The sequence below is a fragment of the Lycium ferocissimum genome, chromosome 4 (assembly GCF_029784015.1).
Source record: "Lycium ferocissimum isolate CSIRO_LF1 chromosome 4, AGI_CSIRO_Lferr_CH_V1, whole genome shotgun sequence".
In the NCBI taxonomy this organism is placed as follows: domain Eukaryota; kingdom Viridiplantae; phylum Streptophyta; class Magnoliopsida; order Solanales; family Solanaceae; genus Lycium; species Lycium ferocissimum.
Window position 1 is genome coordinate 38,859,378 of NC_081345.1, and position 18,434 is coordinate 38,877,811.

The window sequence follows — 18,434 nt, forward strand, 5'->3', positions numbered from 1 at the left end:
ACCATTAAAAGGTAATCCTTTCTCCTTTAAGTTGTCTTATGTTTTTTTTTTGTTTTGCTCTAGTAGTTAACTCATCATGCGTTTTAATTGCTATTTGATTGCTTCTTGGTAGTGTTAGTATTAAGTATGCTTGATATATGTTCAATCGTTGTTCTAATTTAGCTTAAACATGTTTAGGGTATGTTTAGCTGCTTTTAGTTAGTTGTGTTAATGTTAGTTTATGTAGGATTGATATGTACGTAGTTGCTGTTTAGTTAAGCTGCTGCTCTATTTTAGCTTAAAACATGTCAAATGGTTAAATATTGGCTAGATATTCTCTGTAAATGAGTAGCTTAGCTTGATTAATGTACATGTGGCTGCTAGTTTAAGTTGTTGGTCATTCATGGCTAATCACATTTGGTAGTTGCTAGTTTAGGGACATTGGTTCATGTACAGATACTGTTAAATATGTCTATAAATGTCAATCCCCAGTTAGCTTTGATTGTTTTTTTTTTCCAGTTGGCAGTCTACCTCTTTTGCCATGTTAGACTGATTTGTTTTCGATGTTAACTCAGTTTAAAACCATGTCCAAATAATATATTTCTTGTTTAGGCTTAATCTTATGTTTTCATAGTCCATTTACCTGCTTATGTTTGACACATTAACGTATCAGTTCGGCTGGTGACCATTAGACATGATTTATTTGGACCTAATATTATTGGAATGGACCATAAGGTATCTGTGATCAGTATGAGGTTTTTCGATGGATTGGGTAACTCAATAGGATTGAAAGAAAATTATTGTATGATTTTGAAACTAGGTAATAACTTATAAGTGGTTGTTAGTTTGTATGTGGCATGTTTAAGGATTTAGTTTGAAATGAGAATCAAGCCATCTAGACTTTGATATCATGATAGGTGCTTCTTATGCGTCATTTAGATAAGGAACATTTGAATTGCTGTATAATGGTTTGATAAGCATGTTTTAACATGGATCTTGAAACTGCGGATTTGAATTTCAGCATATATGTCTACACTAAAGAGTTGTTTTATCCCAGTCTTGTCGAGTCCCTAAAAATGATTCTCATACCGATTCTTTGAACCTTGTCGATTTTAGTTTATGCTTGCAATTAAGTTTCATGTTTGTTTTTCTTTCTCTTTGCGATTTGTATCTTATTGGACTTGGCTGGTCATTTTTTTTAGAATTCATCTTTGTCTATTTATTTTCCTTATTAAATCTGTTTCATTTCCTAATTCTTTATATTTTCTTTCTTTGTTTTTTCATGGCATATGGGAGCATTCTTGAGTCAAGCGAGACTCAAAACTTTATCGATAGTTGAGGAATCTGCATACATATGTTTGGCCCACCTTGCGATACCTCTGAACAGAAAGGCAATCGGAAGAGGGGCGACGAAGCTTCCATCCCTCGTTATATATCTCCTCTCTCTCTCTCTCTTTCCCATCCGAACAGAAGTACAAAATGAGAGCGAGGGAGTTACTTTCCTAGTTTTCTTTATGTGGCGCTATTATAATCTTTTAGCAATGTTTCTAACTTTTCTTTAATTTTCTTGCAAGAAGAATAGGTCCAGGGATAATTATCGACTTAGAAAGGGTAGTTGACATAGGGGAGAAATTAGTAGTTAACTTTTTTTTTATTCTATTCTTCTTATTTTAGAGTCACATTTCTCCCATCTCTCACTATTCCCATTTCCCTGTTCCCCGATAAATTACAAACAACATATCAAACTTCCATCATCCTATCAAGTCTTCACGTCTAAGTCAACTAGAGAGTGGATGCTAAAGATAATGAGGATTTGATGCTCATTCCAGCAATATTAAGAATTATTTCATCTCTTAAGCTCATTCCTCAGTGGTTTTTTTTTTATTTTTTTTATTTTAAAATGATTTTATGATTTGAAATGCTACCGAAACATGTTTTTTTTTTTCTTTACGATTTTTCAGTGGCTTCAAATGCATACGTAAAAAAAAAAAAAATGAATGATTAGATGAAGTGCTCACATTTTAAAATTAAGTTATCGAGCTTTGCTAAAAATTAATCACTTATAGTTATTTTTCAAGTTCAAGTACAAAAGTTATTTAGACCCTGCAAGCCAGTTAAATATTTGGTGATTTTCTTCAATTGGAAATAAATGCCTTCACGCTCTTTTTGATACATTAAAAAATCAAAAGTTTTGCTTTTTAATTAATTTGGATCTCCCTTTTTAAAAAATGCAATGGCTTTTCGTTCATTTCATTTGAGAATATATAGTTAAAGTGAGTAAATTATAAGCATTATCGTATCTTAAAAGCTAATCCGCACCTAGTTATAATAGACATTTTATTTTTCTTTAAACTATTTTAGTAATATATTTTAACCCTTTTTGATTAACCTAAGTTTTTATTTCAGAATCGTAATCACTTCGATTCTAATGGATGCCTAACACCTTCCCATTGTGATATTTAACCCTTACTCTTAGAATTTATTAGGCTCGTAAGCCCTTAAAAAGTAGAGTTTAGTTTAGCATTATTTAGTTAACAATTAGGTGTCCTAATTCACCGTTAAAATATTTAGGTGGCGACTCCTTAAATAAAATAATATAGGAATCACCAATATGTTGTACTTCGTTTTGACCTGGTTAAAATGGGGTATAACACATGGAACGGAGAGAGCATTAAAGTAGAAATCCTTGTTATTTTTAGCCCGAAATCGTGCTTAGCTGGGCAATGTTTATGAATGGTGGAGAAACTTGTTCCAGGATTCACTGTAAAGTACTCATAAGCACATCATAATTGTCACACCCCTACTAGGAGTATAACGGGCTCCGACCCGTAGGCCGGGAACCACCTGACTTATCCGTTACTTTGAACATTATAACCCATAACTCCAAGAACACCGCACGTTTAAAAGGCCCAAAATAGGAATATCCGCTCATTCAAAGACATATGTACATGTCGGACCGATAAGCGTCGCCACAACATAACGTATATCATAAAGCCGATAATATACAATAAAGAAAGTATCAAGATCTCAAAATAAGGCCGACAAGACCACCAATATATTATACAACAATATGAACCAGTGGAGCTATAAAACATCTAACTGTAAACACGTCTACGAGCCTCTACATAGAACACAAATGATCATAAAGACAATACCAAATAGAATGCTCCGGAGTAAGCGGTGGAGTGCTCCGAGAACCACGGTAGGACACATACGGTCGTATCCGTCTCTCTCGCCTACCACGCGGGTACGAGCGTCACAGGTCTATTAAGAAGGGACGTCAAATATTTAATAATGCAATCGAGTATGTAAGTATGAATAACAACATAATATAGCTATGAAAGGTAACATGGAATAAGAGAGATAACATGTACATCCGAATGTTCTATAAGGTTGATATCATGCATGTTTAGCCTTTAAAAAACATTTTATATATATACATAGTACCATGCCCGGCCATTAAGGCTCCTGCAGGTCATATATATAGTATCATGCCCGGCCATTGCTTGGTGTCATATATATAGTATCATGCCCGGCCATTAAGGCTCGGTGTTATCATCATTAGCCCGCGTCCGGGCAATATCATAACATGTCCACCGTAGCAGCGGTGTGCACATCTACATGCCATGCCCGGCCGACTATAGCGCAACAAGTGCGTGTGAAAAAATACATATATATATATAAAGCATGCCCGAGAGCCAAATAAAAGCCATAAATACATCGTAGTGACGTAAGGTCGAATTCCGATTATATTATGGAATAATCATCATCGCTCTATCTCACCTTGAAGGAACAATTATCATAAGGCGAGATCAACAACAATGAATAAAAATCAAGAAAATCACGAAAATAACTCAACATTCTCATATTCACATTAAAATCATAAGCTTGGGACTTTTAAACATGAAATCATCATCATCGTCGTAATCATCACGTAAACATTCTCATCTTTAGCATCGTCATTAACATTATAAAAACATGTCCGTTGTTGTTGTCATAAAAGCTGTTAAAGAATCATAAATCTTTTACCCGAAAAAATAGGGACATTTTTGGAAAATATTTATGGATTATCAAGAAAGAAGTCATGCCTTTGAATCATGAACTCTATGAATCATGAACTTCTAACTTTTGAAAGTAAGAAGGTTATGAAAACATATATGGAATCATAGCATAGGAATCATGCCTTTTGAAAGAAAGGGACTAGCCTTAACATACCTGGAAGATAATTTCTCGACTTCCGACTTACTTCCTGTCTTGCAATTCACTTAAGATCATTCGTAGCCTCGTAATCTACATATACAAACATTCATACTATTGTTAGGCTCATCGTCATACGCTCGTCTTAAACCCTTAATTTAAATCCGTTTAGAATCTATCGAAATTCGGGCAGCATCTCCGCTGTTTATATGCCTAGCCCGAAATCACAATCCAATAACCAACAATACCAACATCACAACAACATTATTAACACCAATAGGCTCCATAAAACATCTCACACGATGTTTTCCAAGTTTCTCAACTATCCAACTTATTATACAACTATGTAATAACTTTATCTCCATAAATAAACTGAAATTAATATTAATAAGGAGAGATTCATACCTTATTCTTTCAAGAGCAGCAATATGTTCAGTATTTACTTTGAATCCAAGACAATTCCGCCGCAAGACAAAACTATAATCGTGACTACACGTTGTCCGAACCTCGATTAATACTCCGTAACTTGAAATCTCTCAAAATCCTCGCTTTTATGTGATATATAATCTCTCTTGCTTTGGCTGAATTTTCTGGAAATTTTTAGAAGATTATGATGGAGAAAATGGGGTTTTTAACCCTTTTATAGGTGCTAAAGTCGGTGCACTGTATCACACTGTAGCAATACTGTAGCAGCACTGTCAGCTGAATTTATAACGTCCATAATTCTCTACTCCGACGTCGTATCGATGAGCAGTTTATTGCGTTGGAAACTAGACTCGACGAACTTCATTTTAAGCTTTTGAAACACCTTAAAACTCCCCATATACCTGGAGATATATCCCTCCAAAGTTGACCCAAAATTCTGTCCTTAATTCTGCCAAATTGTTCCAAATTTTGACAAACTTATTTTCTTTGATTTGCTTGATCCTGGAATCTTCCAAAACTCCCCCTACATAATATTTATCATTTATTATACTTGATAATGATCATGTTCTTGTGTTTCAAGATTGTCCTTCTCGATTACGACTTACGAGATCGTAATTCATCCTTTACTTCATTGTTACCTACTTCCCATGGCTTGTACCTTCCAAAACTCATGGGACGTCTCCAATGCTCCATTACTACGGTGATGTACGTGGCATGCTCATGCTCTGAAAGTGCGGGGTGGAACAATAATCACATTTATGAAGCACCACACAAGCACGTAAAATAGGAAAAGGCCAAGTCCGGAATGCTGATAACTGTATAATAGGACTCAGTAGAGGTTCATATGGAGATGCAAAAGTAAAAGTCTAAAAGACAAGACAGATTGTCATGTAGAACGTTGCCTGATCAGCTAGATAGAATTCACGAAGAGGATTAACGTACCTGATGTGTTGAATCAACTACTCCCCCCTGTTTTATTTCCGCAAGTAGGGCAGAAGCAATTTGCTCGCCAACTTCCTCAGCAGGGATCAGATCTTTCCTATCATCCTCTAGGTCAGCATCATCTTCTCCTTTTGCATAAGAAACTGCAGTATCAGCAGATATAACACAACTAGATGTAGTCTCCGCCACTAGAGAAATTCCATAGCCAGGTGACCTGCAATCAAACTTGATCTTCAGACATAGTCCAAGTTAAAACATGACCAGGACTGTAACTCATCATACATTCCAGCTTTATGATCTGTAAAGATGTGAACATGTGAAAGCAAAGGATTCAAGATTCCATGAGCTGCGTGTATCACAGTATTCTCAAACTGAACAGAGACTCTAGTTGAAAAGGAAACACCTCTAATTCTCTTCAACAGACCTTCGTCAACCCATTTAGTAGCCTGTCTAGCAGCCAACAATTGGTCGAAAAATCATTTTAAGTTTCTGAGCTACCCTCAGAATACAAAACAATGAAGATAATGAGAAAAAAAAAAACTCACCTTTAAACTATTTGGAACCACAGGGACAGAAAGAACTACTTCTCCACCACCTTTAGGAGGAACTCCCCGACTCTCAATTTTCAGTTCCAATCCTTCTGGAGGGACTCCGAATTGCTTCATTATAGGCAAAGTAGTCGATCGAAAAGTATCAATAGATGGGTCCTTTGAATCATTTGTGATCCCTGAAAAGGTTGGTTCAAGCTTAATGATAAAGACCAAATCCATAAATTAATTGCAGCATTTTCTGACTCACCTTGGTTATAAGGAAATCAATGGTTTTAATGTCTTATAGTTGTAAAATTCAAAGCGAGAGCCAACTTCAGTACTTTTTGGGTTTTATCTTTGCACTTCACAACTCTTCATGGGAGTGATATTAGAGCTCCTGTGAGCTTCTTGAGCAACTAAACCCGGCCAATTTTACTTGATAACAAACCTATCTCCAGATTCTATCTTCATTTTTATGTCTTCAACTTACATGGCACCGAGTTTTGGCGAAGAACATCCTTAAATTATACCCACAAACTAAACTACATCCTTAAAGTAACTCAATGAACAAAGAACATCCTTATAATTTCCCAAAATGAGCAGGTTTAATCCTTTTGTTAGTCAATATTAAAAAACTAACAGTACCCTAAAAACCACGTGTAACCCACACGAAATTGAGGCCATCTAATTTCACTGATCCAATGGCGCCTTCCTCTTCGTTTAGATAGGTTCAAAAGAATAGACTCTATAACTAATAGATAAGAATGAACAACATACGGCTAACTAACTAATCTTGCTAGTGCTTATCTAATACATCTAAAGAGCACTTGGACTTTCACTATTCAATCAAGACGTGCGTGGTACTCTGCTTGCTACAATTCTGAAATTAGACTAAATCATGATGGTTTCCATGATATAAAAGAAGCAGGACATCAATAAAAGCATATAAAATATGAATATATACACATCAGTCCAATTCTTCCTTGCATCTGAACAAGAATGCCCCATATCACCCAATGCATGTAGTAAAAGTAACGAACTTATGATTCAACTACCATTAGTATAAAGTTATTGCCTAACAGAATTAGTTGAAACTAGAGCTAAAGGGCAAAACAAACATCAAACCACCTAAAAAAATCAAAGAAGTTATAAAAAAGAGAGTGCCTTTAAGCCTAATGGCGAGTGGTTTCTTTCCAAACAAACCGAGCACAATCAACGGTTCCAAGAAGTAGGTAATGGAGCGACTAACACCACAATCATGAACTAAATGCCTCCCTCCCATTATAATTCCTGGTTTGTACTTCAGTTTTGTACCTGCCAAAAATAGTACAATAGGTTTATGGCTAATATCCTCAACCAAAAAAGAAGAGTTAATGGTCAAAAACACACCTTACTATCACTTTTTAGCGAGTTTCATACCCAAACTATCAATTGTTCCATGTCCTACCTGAACTATCACCATCTATGTATTAAAACACATCTAGAAACTGATTAGGCCAACTAGCAGCTGTTTCTTTTACCTACTTGACGTAGCTTCGAAGTGTATTTTAATAGTAGATGGTGATAGTTCAATTAGGAAAAGGAAACAACATATAAAAAGTGTTAGTTTACCATTATCTCAATTAAAAAAGGACCAATTTAGCAGATAATATAAGCAACGAGTTTACCAGTTTCATTGATTTCAACGAGACAATCATCAGAAACTTTTTCACGGAGACGGAGGAAAGAGACCTCATGTGGACGAAGGCCAGGCCAAGTAGAATCAGCACGTATATCCTCAATTATAATTGATTTTAATGAAAGGGTCGCCAGCAATAGACGTAGTCTTAAGTTCTGACTTCCCTTCAGCTTCATGTATGATACTTTCCCCATCTTCAGTTCACCTATACAATCTACTATAGTATATTCTCTGAAAGTGTTAGTTGCCTACTGAGAGTCAATATTAAAGGAAAGTATGTAGAGAATAAACATACATTTGGTTCTGTCAGATAAACAAAAAAGATGGAGTTAGCGATGGAAAGATAGCAAGTTAGCGGCGGCAAGAATTTCAGGGCTGAAAGCCGTTGCCGGGTTCAATTTTTTGGTTTTCTCGTTATAAAACTGGTCCTTATTCCATTGGTCCTGTTTTACTTGGTGTTAACTGTTAAATTGACACTTCCTTTTAAAAAAATTATTAAGTACGAATTTATTTTACTAAATTAACCTCATTAATTACTCTTTTAAAAAATTAAATTTGACTATTATTAGTTCCCAAACACACAAGCAAGAATACGACTAGGAGTGTGCATACTTTTGTATATAGCGAATTATCATATTGAAACAAAAAAAAATTACCCCATGATTTCCGTATTATGCTACTTATTTGATATCGTATTTGACATGCATTTGCCAACTTATTAGCGAACCAAATCAGCCTTAATATATAGATAGCCTCTTAAGTTTGTTAGTAAATTTTATTTAGACACTCGAACTATGACTTGTTCTATTAGATTCTTCCAGAATTTTGGAAAAAACATTTGCAGGTGTTCTCAAATGTCAATTACGTAGATAAGTTAACCACTTAAAATAAGTCACTTTCTTTACTTTGATGCATTAGCCTCTATAAGACGTAAAATCTCGGGAGGTGACACATTTTGATGGCTAACTTAACTAACTAATAGATGCTTAAAGATAAGTTTAAGGGATTGTAGATATATTAAGTCTGAAATTAAGATCAATGATCCATACCCGTCGCCACAATTGGTACCCTATCCGGAATCGATAATTAGTACCATAAGAAACTTCCCATCAATTGAAGCCAAACCCGTCTCTCTCTGTCTATCAAAGGCCTGTGTGGTTATTGAAGAAATTATGAATTAGGGAGGTCATTTGCTACTACAAGATTTGTTTGAGCTTCTCCATATTATGATGCTACATGGCACGAAAAATAATTAAGCAGATATCTCATATCGTGAGGAAACATGACAGACTGATAGGTTGGCGGTCTTTAAGGTGAATCTCATACAGGACTTTCGGATTGAAGCTGCTTTCAGATTTGTGCAGGATCAAGCACTCTAAAATAGGGTTTTCCATAAACCAACAGGTCAGTACTTCTCTACTGAGTCTATTAACTTTTCTTCAGTACTGGTAAGTTTACGAGGATGAAAGAACTTTCTAATATCATAAATGTAATAAGGTAGCAGAACCATCAATTCTGCAGTGTATATATATATATATAGTGGTTTTCCCAAATAATGAGCGATATCTTTATCATGAATTTTCCTACGGATGTTGTATTATTGCTGCTCTCGGCTTGAGAAAGTTATACGTTATCGATTTAGCTTTGCCTTACATATGTCATCAAACCGCCCCCAAGGGGGTAGGCTATCGATTGAAGGGTTTGTTAACAGCCCTAGCAGAGGCGATGCAAGTTAAATTCTTCCTATCTTTCTAAACCATGATGGGTGGGCATTGTTACCCGATATATGTGTTGGTGGAAAAGTAGCAGGTAATTGGTGGTTTGATTGAGGTATGCGCAAGCTATGTTGTTCCTTTAAAAAATTATATATGTCGTGAAATCTTGTCAGTCTAAGCTTGTTTGGTTAGGTTATGATGATTGCTTAGACAATCAACTAATAGATGTATAAGAAATCAACCAGTTTCACTGAGCCAGTAGGGTATCATTTGCGTAGAAGTGATTTGTTGGAAGATCATCCATACGCCGTTTCCCATTTGAAATAATCTAGTAATATCCGATCATGATAGGTAATAGTAACCAAGCAGACCTAATTATTTGATAAGCTTGAGAGAGACTAGTTCCCTCTATTTCCAACCCTCTTCTCCTCACGTGGTTGCCTGAAACTCTTTATATATATATCATGACTGCAAAGTTATTTCTGTTTGATTACTCCTCAAAAAAAAAAAAAAAAAAAAAAAAAATTGTTCCTGCTTGATTGTCTGTTCGTATGCACTAAGTGCCGTTTTTTCTTTTATGATTCCACTTCCAGCTGAAAGCTGAGATGAGACTCAGCACACCGGTATAGACAGGACACATGCTTGATTTAACTTTGCGATGTCTTTGTGCTTGGGGCAATGACACAGGTAGTGAGGTTCTAACCTATGCGTGTCTATTGTTGTGAAAGCTTAAACAAGAAATTTTCCAGTGATTCTCCTGTCTTCATGGCTGGGCGTGGGGAATCAGGTTTTAGTTTTATATATCCTTAATAAATCGCACAATCAAACAAAGCTCATTTTTGTTTATTAGAAAAAATGTTGTAGCTTGTTTACTTGGTTGTTAGTATAATTGGAAAGAGAAGTCAATGAAGATATATTTATTGAAGCTTTGCTTGTTTAAACTAGGGGAATGTTCTGCTCCTGATCCAAGTGTCATTAGTTCAAGCTAAATTGTTAGGAGTTATTGGTTTTCACGAAAAATCAAATTTGATCTGTTTTTTTTTTTTTTTTGATCCATAAGGTATGTTTTCGTGATGAAATTTTTTCTGAAGTGTTATCCTTTTACTTCTTGAACTTTGTCTTATTGGCAGCAATAACAATTATGCCTCAATCCACAAGTTTAGTTGGCATCGGCTATATAAATTCTATTTTCACTTCTTTTTATCCTGGTCTATTTCATTCCAGTACCGAGTTTTCAGAAGCTAGAGGTTCTCCAAATTTCACATTTTCTCAAATGCTGGCATAAAATTTCTAGAAAAGTAATAAGGCTATGTACATTTACCAGCATGGCAAGGTTTGAACTCAACTAATCGTGTAGTTTATCTATCTTTTGCTTTCATTGGTTGTTCTTTGCTAAAGTTGTATGGATTCTTAGAGATCATAGGTCTCTTGAGACTTCCTCTATCTAAAATAATCTCTCTGTTACTAACATTTTCAACAATCATAACGTAACATTTATTGACCCATTTGAAATTCTACGTAAGACGATCAACCAAAGATCTAATGATTTTATTTTATCCGTTGTGTTACTAAACCTTCTGTTAAACATAATCGTTTCTAAATAGTAAGAAAAAGCAAATATTGACATTAGGAAAAACAAGAAGCATGGAAAACTCCACCAAATGAGTGGCATATATGAAACAAGAAAGGTCATTCCTCAATGTCAGCCTTTTCGTCCACAAAGAGGGTGTTTGAATTGGTAACGCAAGTTTTGATGTTTCTTTATAACTTAAAGCGATAGATCTATATGAAGGGCAACCAACTTAGAAAACAGAAAACCTAATCCTCAGTACCAAATCTGAGTCAAAACCAACAAAACTGTGTTAAAGGGTTCATGGGTATGAATTGAGAGCCATTAAAATCCAACTGGACTTTGGTTCCCACCACGATTCAATCATTAATAGAGACACAAGTCTTGGAGGAAGAATGGAACTTTGCACCAAGATAAACAACAATACGGGCAAGGAAAGCACAAATGTATACTATAGAATGTATACTATAGCCATTCTGCAATGAAAGTTCGAATCTCTACCTCTCAGATCTGAAGCAGTTTTAAAAAATATCTGATCCACAAAAATGTAATTGACTTGACATTTAGATCTTACAAAACAAATCAATGACTATGTTTTTCATCTATATTACTAGTTACTGAGGAGGACATGTCATTATGGTGGTAGGCGGGGGCTGATGTGGTAAAAGCACCGCGAGGCGTTTGTTGACGGTGCCAATGCAGATGCTGAAGTAGCTGGAATGAAGAATCCTGATGATGCTGCAGTGCAGAACATTGTCACTGGGGTTGTATCAACCTGACTGGGCATTTGCACTGCCCAATTTGGAGGTCCTTCTGATGAACCTATATCCTTTCTCTTGTCAGATGTTCTTCCCTGTGAAATGATTTTAATTAATATTGAAGCTTTAACTGTGGTAATATGCTTTAAACTCAGATTGGTATTTAACATCATCCAACTTTAGAAACCTCCAAGAGAATAAAGAGAAAAGCAAAGCAAAGGCCTTCATCATAAAGTTATACATCTAGCTTGTAACAAAGTCTTATCATTACCATATATCTCCTAATATAATTCTATGAATCTTCCTCTTCCATCTAACTTATCGATGGCAAAAAAAGACGAAACAAAGTCAAAATATATAAGAATGAAGAAAGATAATTGTGTAGATGGTTAATAGGTAGTAGAGAGTTGTCTCGTATTTCTCATGTAGTTCCTTTGCCTTCGATTTCAACTATTATTTACAGTCTCTTGTTCTTCGCTTAGCATATTGTTTTGTTGCAGTTATTGTTCATTTTTCTTATTTGACCTGCTTTATTCTGAGCCGAGAATCTATCGGAAACAGCCTCTATATCTCCCAAGGTAGGGTTAAGGTCTACGTACACTCTACCCTTCCCAGACTCCACTTGGTGGGACTACACTGGGTATGTTGTTGTTGTTGAAGAAAGATAACTGGGACTGTGAGAGATGTGGAAGACGTGACGAAGCAAGTAAAAGGCTGTTCTTCTTCCCCTGTTCTCTTTCCCTAATTTTTGTTTTTATTGTTTAGCTTATCATGAATCTTAGTTTAATTAATAGAGAGAAGATTTTCGAAGGTTAAAGGGATGCATTCAATTTAAGAAGTGGCAGAAAGGGCACAACAGAGGCATTGAAATTTGAATTAAGCTGGAGCGCCCTCATCGATCTATCACCTTCGTTTACCTTTACTGGCTATGATCCCACATGAGAAGATGCACCCGAGGAATAACCTCGCCATTATCCCAATTAAATGACAAAGTACAAATATGCTAGGTTACTTAAAGATAATTTTTTTTTTTTTTTTTTTTTTTTTATAAATGAAAAAGTTCTCTTGTTGCTTGGCTTAGTCACCACAGCCTGTCTATTGTCATTGATTCTCAGCCCCCCAAACCGGAAGAAAAAAGGTGAAAAGTTTTATATAAAACAAATGATCCCAGCACTTAGAGGGGGACATGAAGATGTATAGTTTGGCAACTGAAGACATGCATATTTGACCATAATTCAGGAAAAAAAAATACTAAACATAGATAAATGGGAATTCCATCAATTCATTTGGCCCCAAATCTCTGACTGAAGGTAGAGTCAGTATTCTTACCTCGTAGGTGGAAGAGAAATTAGAATAGATTCCAGTCCACAAATGAGCTTGTTGAGACGTCATTGGTAGTCCCTTGAGATGTGAACTTCCAACTATTACTGGACCAGGTTTATCCATCTATAGTTAAAGAGCATAAATAGATTATTACAATCTACAAGAAAGAAAGATTAAAATGTTCATGACATGTTTCATCACAATTATGAGTGAACGGGAATGGCCATCCAAGTTAACAAAAGAAGGTTTCACTACCAATAATAAATCCCTCGGATTCGAATTTACTGTAATAGATTCTCTTGCATGTGAACTTTGAGAAAAAGTAAACATAGAAGACTATAACAGAAAAGAGAACATTTCAATCCAATTCAGTCTGCACCAACAGAAACATATAAGCTACTCTGCTAATACCTTTGATTTTGTTGGATCTTGCTTATCGTAAGGATGATAACGAAGACCCCCCAACCTGTCATTTTCCTTTGAAGAAGAGGTTGATATCCCCAAGTTCAGATCAAGATCGTGTTCTCTACCTGCATCATAAGCATAACAAATGAGACAGATTCAGATATGGATAATGCACTGTTGCTTGGAATTAGCGACATTAGTTTGGAAATGAATAAGAACTTTTGAGCAAACCTTCACTCTGAGGTTCAGACATTGTTTCCCTTTCATATGCACTTGGCTCAAAGTTGGTAACAGCCTCCCTTCCGCTAGTTTTGATTGCCGCCTTATCATAAGCCCTATTTTGCAGAAAATAAAGAGGGAGATACGGGTTGGATTGATTACATATGATTGAAATTGAGAATTTAGTATAACAGTTCATTATCAGAGAGAGGGTAATTCAAGATCATTAGGACCTTGCAGCTTCTACTTCACTGTCGAATAGCCCAAGATATATATACCTGCAATATAAGCAGTGCAATCCCCTCTATGAATACACATCTTGGACCAACTACTATCCTAAGTTGTAATCCAATTCTACAAGAATTTCAATGAGTTAATTTGTTCCTTACTTTTTGCCTAGGAACTGCCCCATTCGAGCCTCCCATCTGCCACATTTATGTAGCGTCACTCCTCTGAATTTGGAGGTCCCTCTTGAGAAACCATTGCTGTGGCGTCGTAGCAAGTGCACAAATTCTTCTTTACCAAGGTTTTGCACCTGCGTTTTTTTTTTAAAAAAAAAAAAAAAGAAAGTCCAAATAGTTCAGAATACATATTCAGTTAGACCTCTTTATAACAGCTACCATATAACAACCATGTTCTCTGTGGAACCAAACAACCATAACAATGTTATGATATATTATATGTTCCAAGAAAATATCGGGACAAACGATGCTATTATAAAGAGGTTTGAGTGTATATGATTCAAATAATTGATGCCACTTAAAACAGAAACAATTATGAACCCAGAGAACATGGTCTAAACAAAGGCTCCACAAACAGTGACCTTAAACATATTTTTCCAAATAAAAACATTGCATTTCTGACCTGTTTCATATCTTCCTCGTAATCACTTAAGCTGAAGTTGATATCAGCATCAACGCCCCGGAACTTAATTGCAGCTCTGTCATAAGCTCTATACAGTGGAGAAGAAAACAGATACAATCAAATCATTTGATTTGGGAAATAACGTAAAGTTGAAAAATTTGATAACATATCTGAGATTTGAGAACTATGACATTTATTTTACCTTGCTGCTGTATGAGCAGTATCAAAACCACCTAATATAAACCAACAAGAAAACCAATCAAAAATTACCAAAATCAGAAAACATGTTATAAATATAACTTTAGCACCAAAATCAACAGGAACAATGAAATTAACCAAATTGTATGTGATTAAAATAGCAATATCCATACCTAAATATACTTGTTTCCCACAGTCCCTGCATCCAATAGTAGTTATATTAACAAAACTGACGATTTATTATTCACTCCTTCTGTCCCAATTTCGAGATTCAATCAAGTTTTTCTTTGACTGGGATTCTTCATATGTCTTTTAAATATTTTAAGTTGTTAATTATTGCCATTTATACTAGTATTTTTTACGTAGTTTTCAAATATATAAATTATACTTTGCAAAACTTAAAAGCTTTTATGTTCGAATTTACTGTTAAAGTTTAGAAGTTTGAATCTCGAAAAACTGTGAGGCAGATGAGTATCAATTTGGCAATAAATGATGATCCAGTCAAAAAATTTGAGAACTAACCATATATGTGATTCCCATCTACCAGTTCGTCTGTAAAAAGTAACACCTCTATACTGTGAACTTCTCGACCTTGGTCCTCTCCTACTCTTCTTCACTTGCGGTTTCACTTGCTCCGGTTGTTGTACTATTGGCAAATCCACAAAACCGGGTCGACCCGATGAGAGAATGACCCGATCGGTTTGTTTCCGGTTCAACTCACCGTTCTCATCAACCGGAAATAACTGCCGAGTCACGAACTCCGAATGATTGCTAGTTTCAGCTTTGAGGATGCCGAAATTGAAGGCGAACACGTCAGCACCGGCGCGTGTGGAACACGTGTCGCCGTCGCCGGTCCTGGTTGTTGTAGTCTCCGCATTTCGTAACGATGATGAATTGGATGTTCCTGGTTCATCAACTACAGAACCTTCTGCAACCTCATCATCGTAGATTACATTTACATTGAGATCCAACATCATTATTCTATTCAATTAACGATCAAAACTATATATGTGTATGTATATACAACTTCTCAGTTAAACAAAACGAGTTTGCAAACAATTTGAAGCGTCAATCAAATGCACTTTGCTTCAACTATCAATGAAAAGAGCAACAGAAATCAGACGAACTGTGATTTCCGTTTATTGAAGGATCATCGAAAGAAGCTGATCAAAGAAGAGTAAGCTGTTGTGTGAAACTGGTTCATCTAATTATATACACATATAGTACAAGTATATGAGGAGTATATCTGAGTAAACTAAGAAAGATGGGACGTGTGAGGCTACTTTTGGTTCCTCTTATTTTGGGGAAGACTATGGTTTATAGGGAAATATTACAAAATCTTTTTTTTCTTTTGTATTCTCTTGCGTTTTCCAAAAACAGAAAGTGGGGCCCCAGTCCTCTCAAACCGGGTCCTAGGCCTTTTCATTTTGTCGTCTACTTTGGCTGTATATGATTTGTGTTTATTTTATCTTTTTTAAGTTTTTGTTTTCACGACATAATTTATTGGAGACCAAAAAATGATGAAAAATAGATTTGTGAAACTATATTTTATTACATTAATGAAAATAGATTAAAAAAATTATACAAAACTTTTCTTTATCTTGTTATTTTGCTTTCGCTATTTTCTTTTCAATCTTGTTTTGATTATCTTTCACAATTTTGGAGGTCATCTTGAATAATCTCTACCTCAATAAGGTAGAGATAAGGTTTATGTACATTCTATCCCCATAGACCTCACTTGTGGGATTACATTGGGTAAGGCATGTTGTTTTTAAGTTTTGTTTTCACACGTGTTAGATAATTAATTGGGGACCAAAAATTATGAAAATAGGGCAAATTTGTGAAACTATATTTTAATATAGTATAAAAAATTAAATAAGAAAATAAGTAGTATCTATCATAAATAAACGGAAGTTAGTGTGATGAAGAATAGTGTGATGAAGAAGACTAGGGAGGAGGTTTCTAAAATTATCCTAAAATTTTAAAGACAAAATTATCAGTTATTTAACCCTTTATTATAAAAGGTTCCTTTGACCATGTGGATAATCACAAGCATAACAACTAATAAATGACGTGGCAAAAGACCACCAAGCTTTTGTGGGAACACAAGGTTTAGATATACTATTAATAACAAATAATGACGTTATTACACTAATGGCCTAATTAGTAAATTACAAAACAATATCTGATACCATCTGTCCTTCTACATATCTCCTTTAGGAAACCCGAAAATTAAGCAAATGATCTTGTGCAAATTTAAAAAGCATTGGGTGCTCCATTATTAAATAGTTTTATTTGTTCTAAAGGGGTCATCGCAAATGGTTAACGATAATGGATTCCTTGATGGGTTCGAATAACGAGTCTTCTTGAATTTGTCCTCTTTGTTCCTTTGCACCTTCAAATTTTGGAGTCGAGTATCACGTGTGCATATGTATTTATTTTTAGGATAGAAATCATATATACTGATAATATAAAGCATTTTTTTGGTTACCTATGGTTGTAGTTAGGGGTGTACATAAATCGGGTTGGTTCGGATTTTTCAAATACTAAACCAAACCAAATGCGTCGGGTTTTTAAATTTATAAACCAAACCAATAAAATTCGGTATTTTCAACTTCGGTTTTTTTTCCGAAAAAGTCTTCATACAAAGCATATGACTTTTACTTCAAATATTTCTTTAGTCTAAAAGAAGATACAACTACATAACTGGCGTGTTTCAAGAAAATAACACAAAATGTGAGATGCGTCGACATCATATTAAAATATTCAACAAAAAAGATAATAAAATCGGTTAAAATAAGTATTGCTAATTAATAAGTCATAAAGAAAAAATGACTTTAATCTAAATACTAAGTTATGCTAAAATAAATACATGCCTAATAAGTATTAATTACATGACAAAGAAAAAAATTAAGCTATGTATTTTTACGCTCTAAATCAATTATGCAAAATTAAAGAATAGATATCCAACATTACTGTCATTCCTAGTGTTAGAATTAAATTTCTTTTGTTAGCATTAGTGTTGAGTTGGTTTTGATTTGAACTTTATTTGAGTTACTAACATCCATAGCATATAAAACTTATTGGCATTCAATATTTTAAGTTCAAGCTTAAAATAATATGGTAAAAGACAAAAACTATGAAAAAATTTAGAAAATATTTACAAATTACATTACAAATAAATTTTTTTATGTATAAAATATTTTAAAAATTAAATACACGTAACGTTGGGTCGGTTTGGTTCAGTTTGATTTTTTTTAGCTAAAATCAAACAAAACCAATTATGGTTGGATTTTTTTTTTTTTAACACCAAATCAAGTCAAACCAAACCACTAGTGGGGGTTTTTTCTCGGTTTGACTCGGTTTATTGATTTGGTGCAGTTTGTCGGTTTGCTTTGTACACCCTAGTTGTAGTTCAACTTAACATAGTGCTGTGAAAAATCTATTCACTATCAGTACTCAAGACTTATAATCTTTTGATTAGTCTTCGGACTCTTTTCTATTACGCTTATGTACAGTGTGATACTGTGATGTGAAACCTTCACTTTAGCTTACGGACATTATGCAGATTGTTTAGCAATTAGCCCTATTTCTTAAAGGTTACTATACTACGTTATCTTCTAGGGTGGG

The 18,434-nt window shown here is 34.8% G+C and overlaps 2 protein-coding genes across 4 annotated transcripts in view; both read right to left on the bottom strand.

The window, feature by feature from the left end:
* The window catches only part of LOC132052809 (probable RNA 3'-terminal phosphate cyclase-like protein), a 9,808-nt gene extending 1,839 nt beyond the window's left edge, over window positions 1–7,969 (bottom strand). The window contains exons 1-5 of the mRNA XM_059444493.1: window positions 7,742–7,969; window positions 7,239–7,388; window positions 6,090–6,271; window positions 5,818–5,990; window positions 5,545–5,758 (exon numbers count right to left, since the gene is read on the bottom strand). Of these exons, the coding sequence (XP_059300476.1) occupies window positions 5,545–5,758; window positions 5,818–5,990; window positions 6,090–6,271; window positions 7,239–7,388; window positions 7,742–7,946 (924 nt within the window). The 5' untranslated portion in view covers window positions 7,947–7,969. The remainder of the gene's footprint in view (window positions 1–5,544; window positions 5,759–5,817; window positions 5,991–6,089; window positions 6,272–7,238; window positions 7,389–7,741) is intronic.
* A 3,542-nt stretch (window positions 7,970–11,511) lies between these two features.
* Window positions 11,512–15,873, bottom strand: LOC132052810 (ethylene-responsive transcription factor RAP2-7-like). Of its 3 annotated transcripts, XM_059444495.1 has the most exons (11): window positions 15,690–15,873; window positions 15,327–15,659; window positions 14,978–15,003; window positions 14,809–14,839; window positions 14,607–14,694; window positions 14,132–14,277; window positions 13,976–14,020; window positions 13,755–13,858; window positions 13,530–13,648; window positions 13,125–13,241; window positions 11,512–11,890 (listed from the first exon to the last, which is right to left on the bottom strand). In XM_059444495.1, exons 1-11 carry the CDS (start codon window positions 15,779–15,781, stop codon window positions 11,672–11,674), a joined length of 1,320 nt encoding a protein of 439 aa, XP_059300478.1. In that variant the 5' UTR covers window positions 15,782–15,873; the 3' UTR covers window positions 11,512–11,671. The 3 variants fall into 3 exon arrangements, with proteins under 3 accessions (XP_059300478.1, XP_059300477.1, XP_059300480.1); XM_059444494.1 differs by having other exon boundaries at window positions 15,327–15,873; XM_059444497.1 differs by lacking the exon at window positions 13,976–14,020 and having other exon boundaries at window positions 15,327–15,873.
* Between the last annotated feature and the right edge of the window lie 2,561 nt (window positions 15,874–18,434).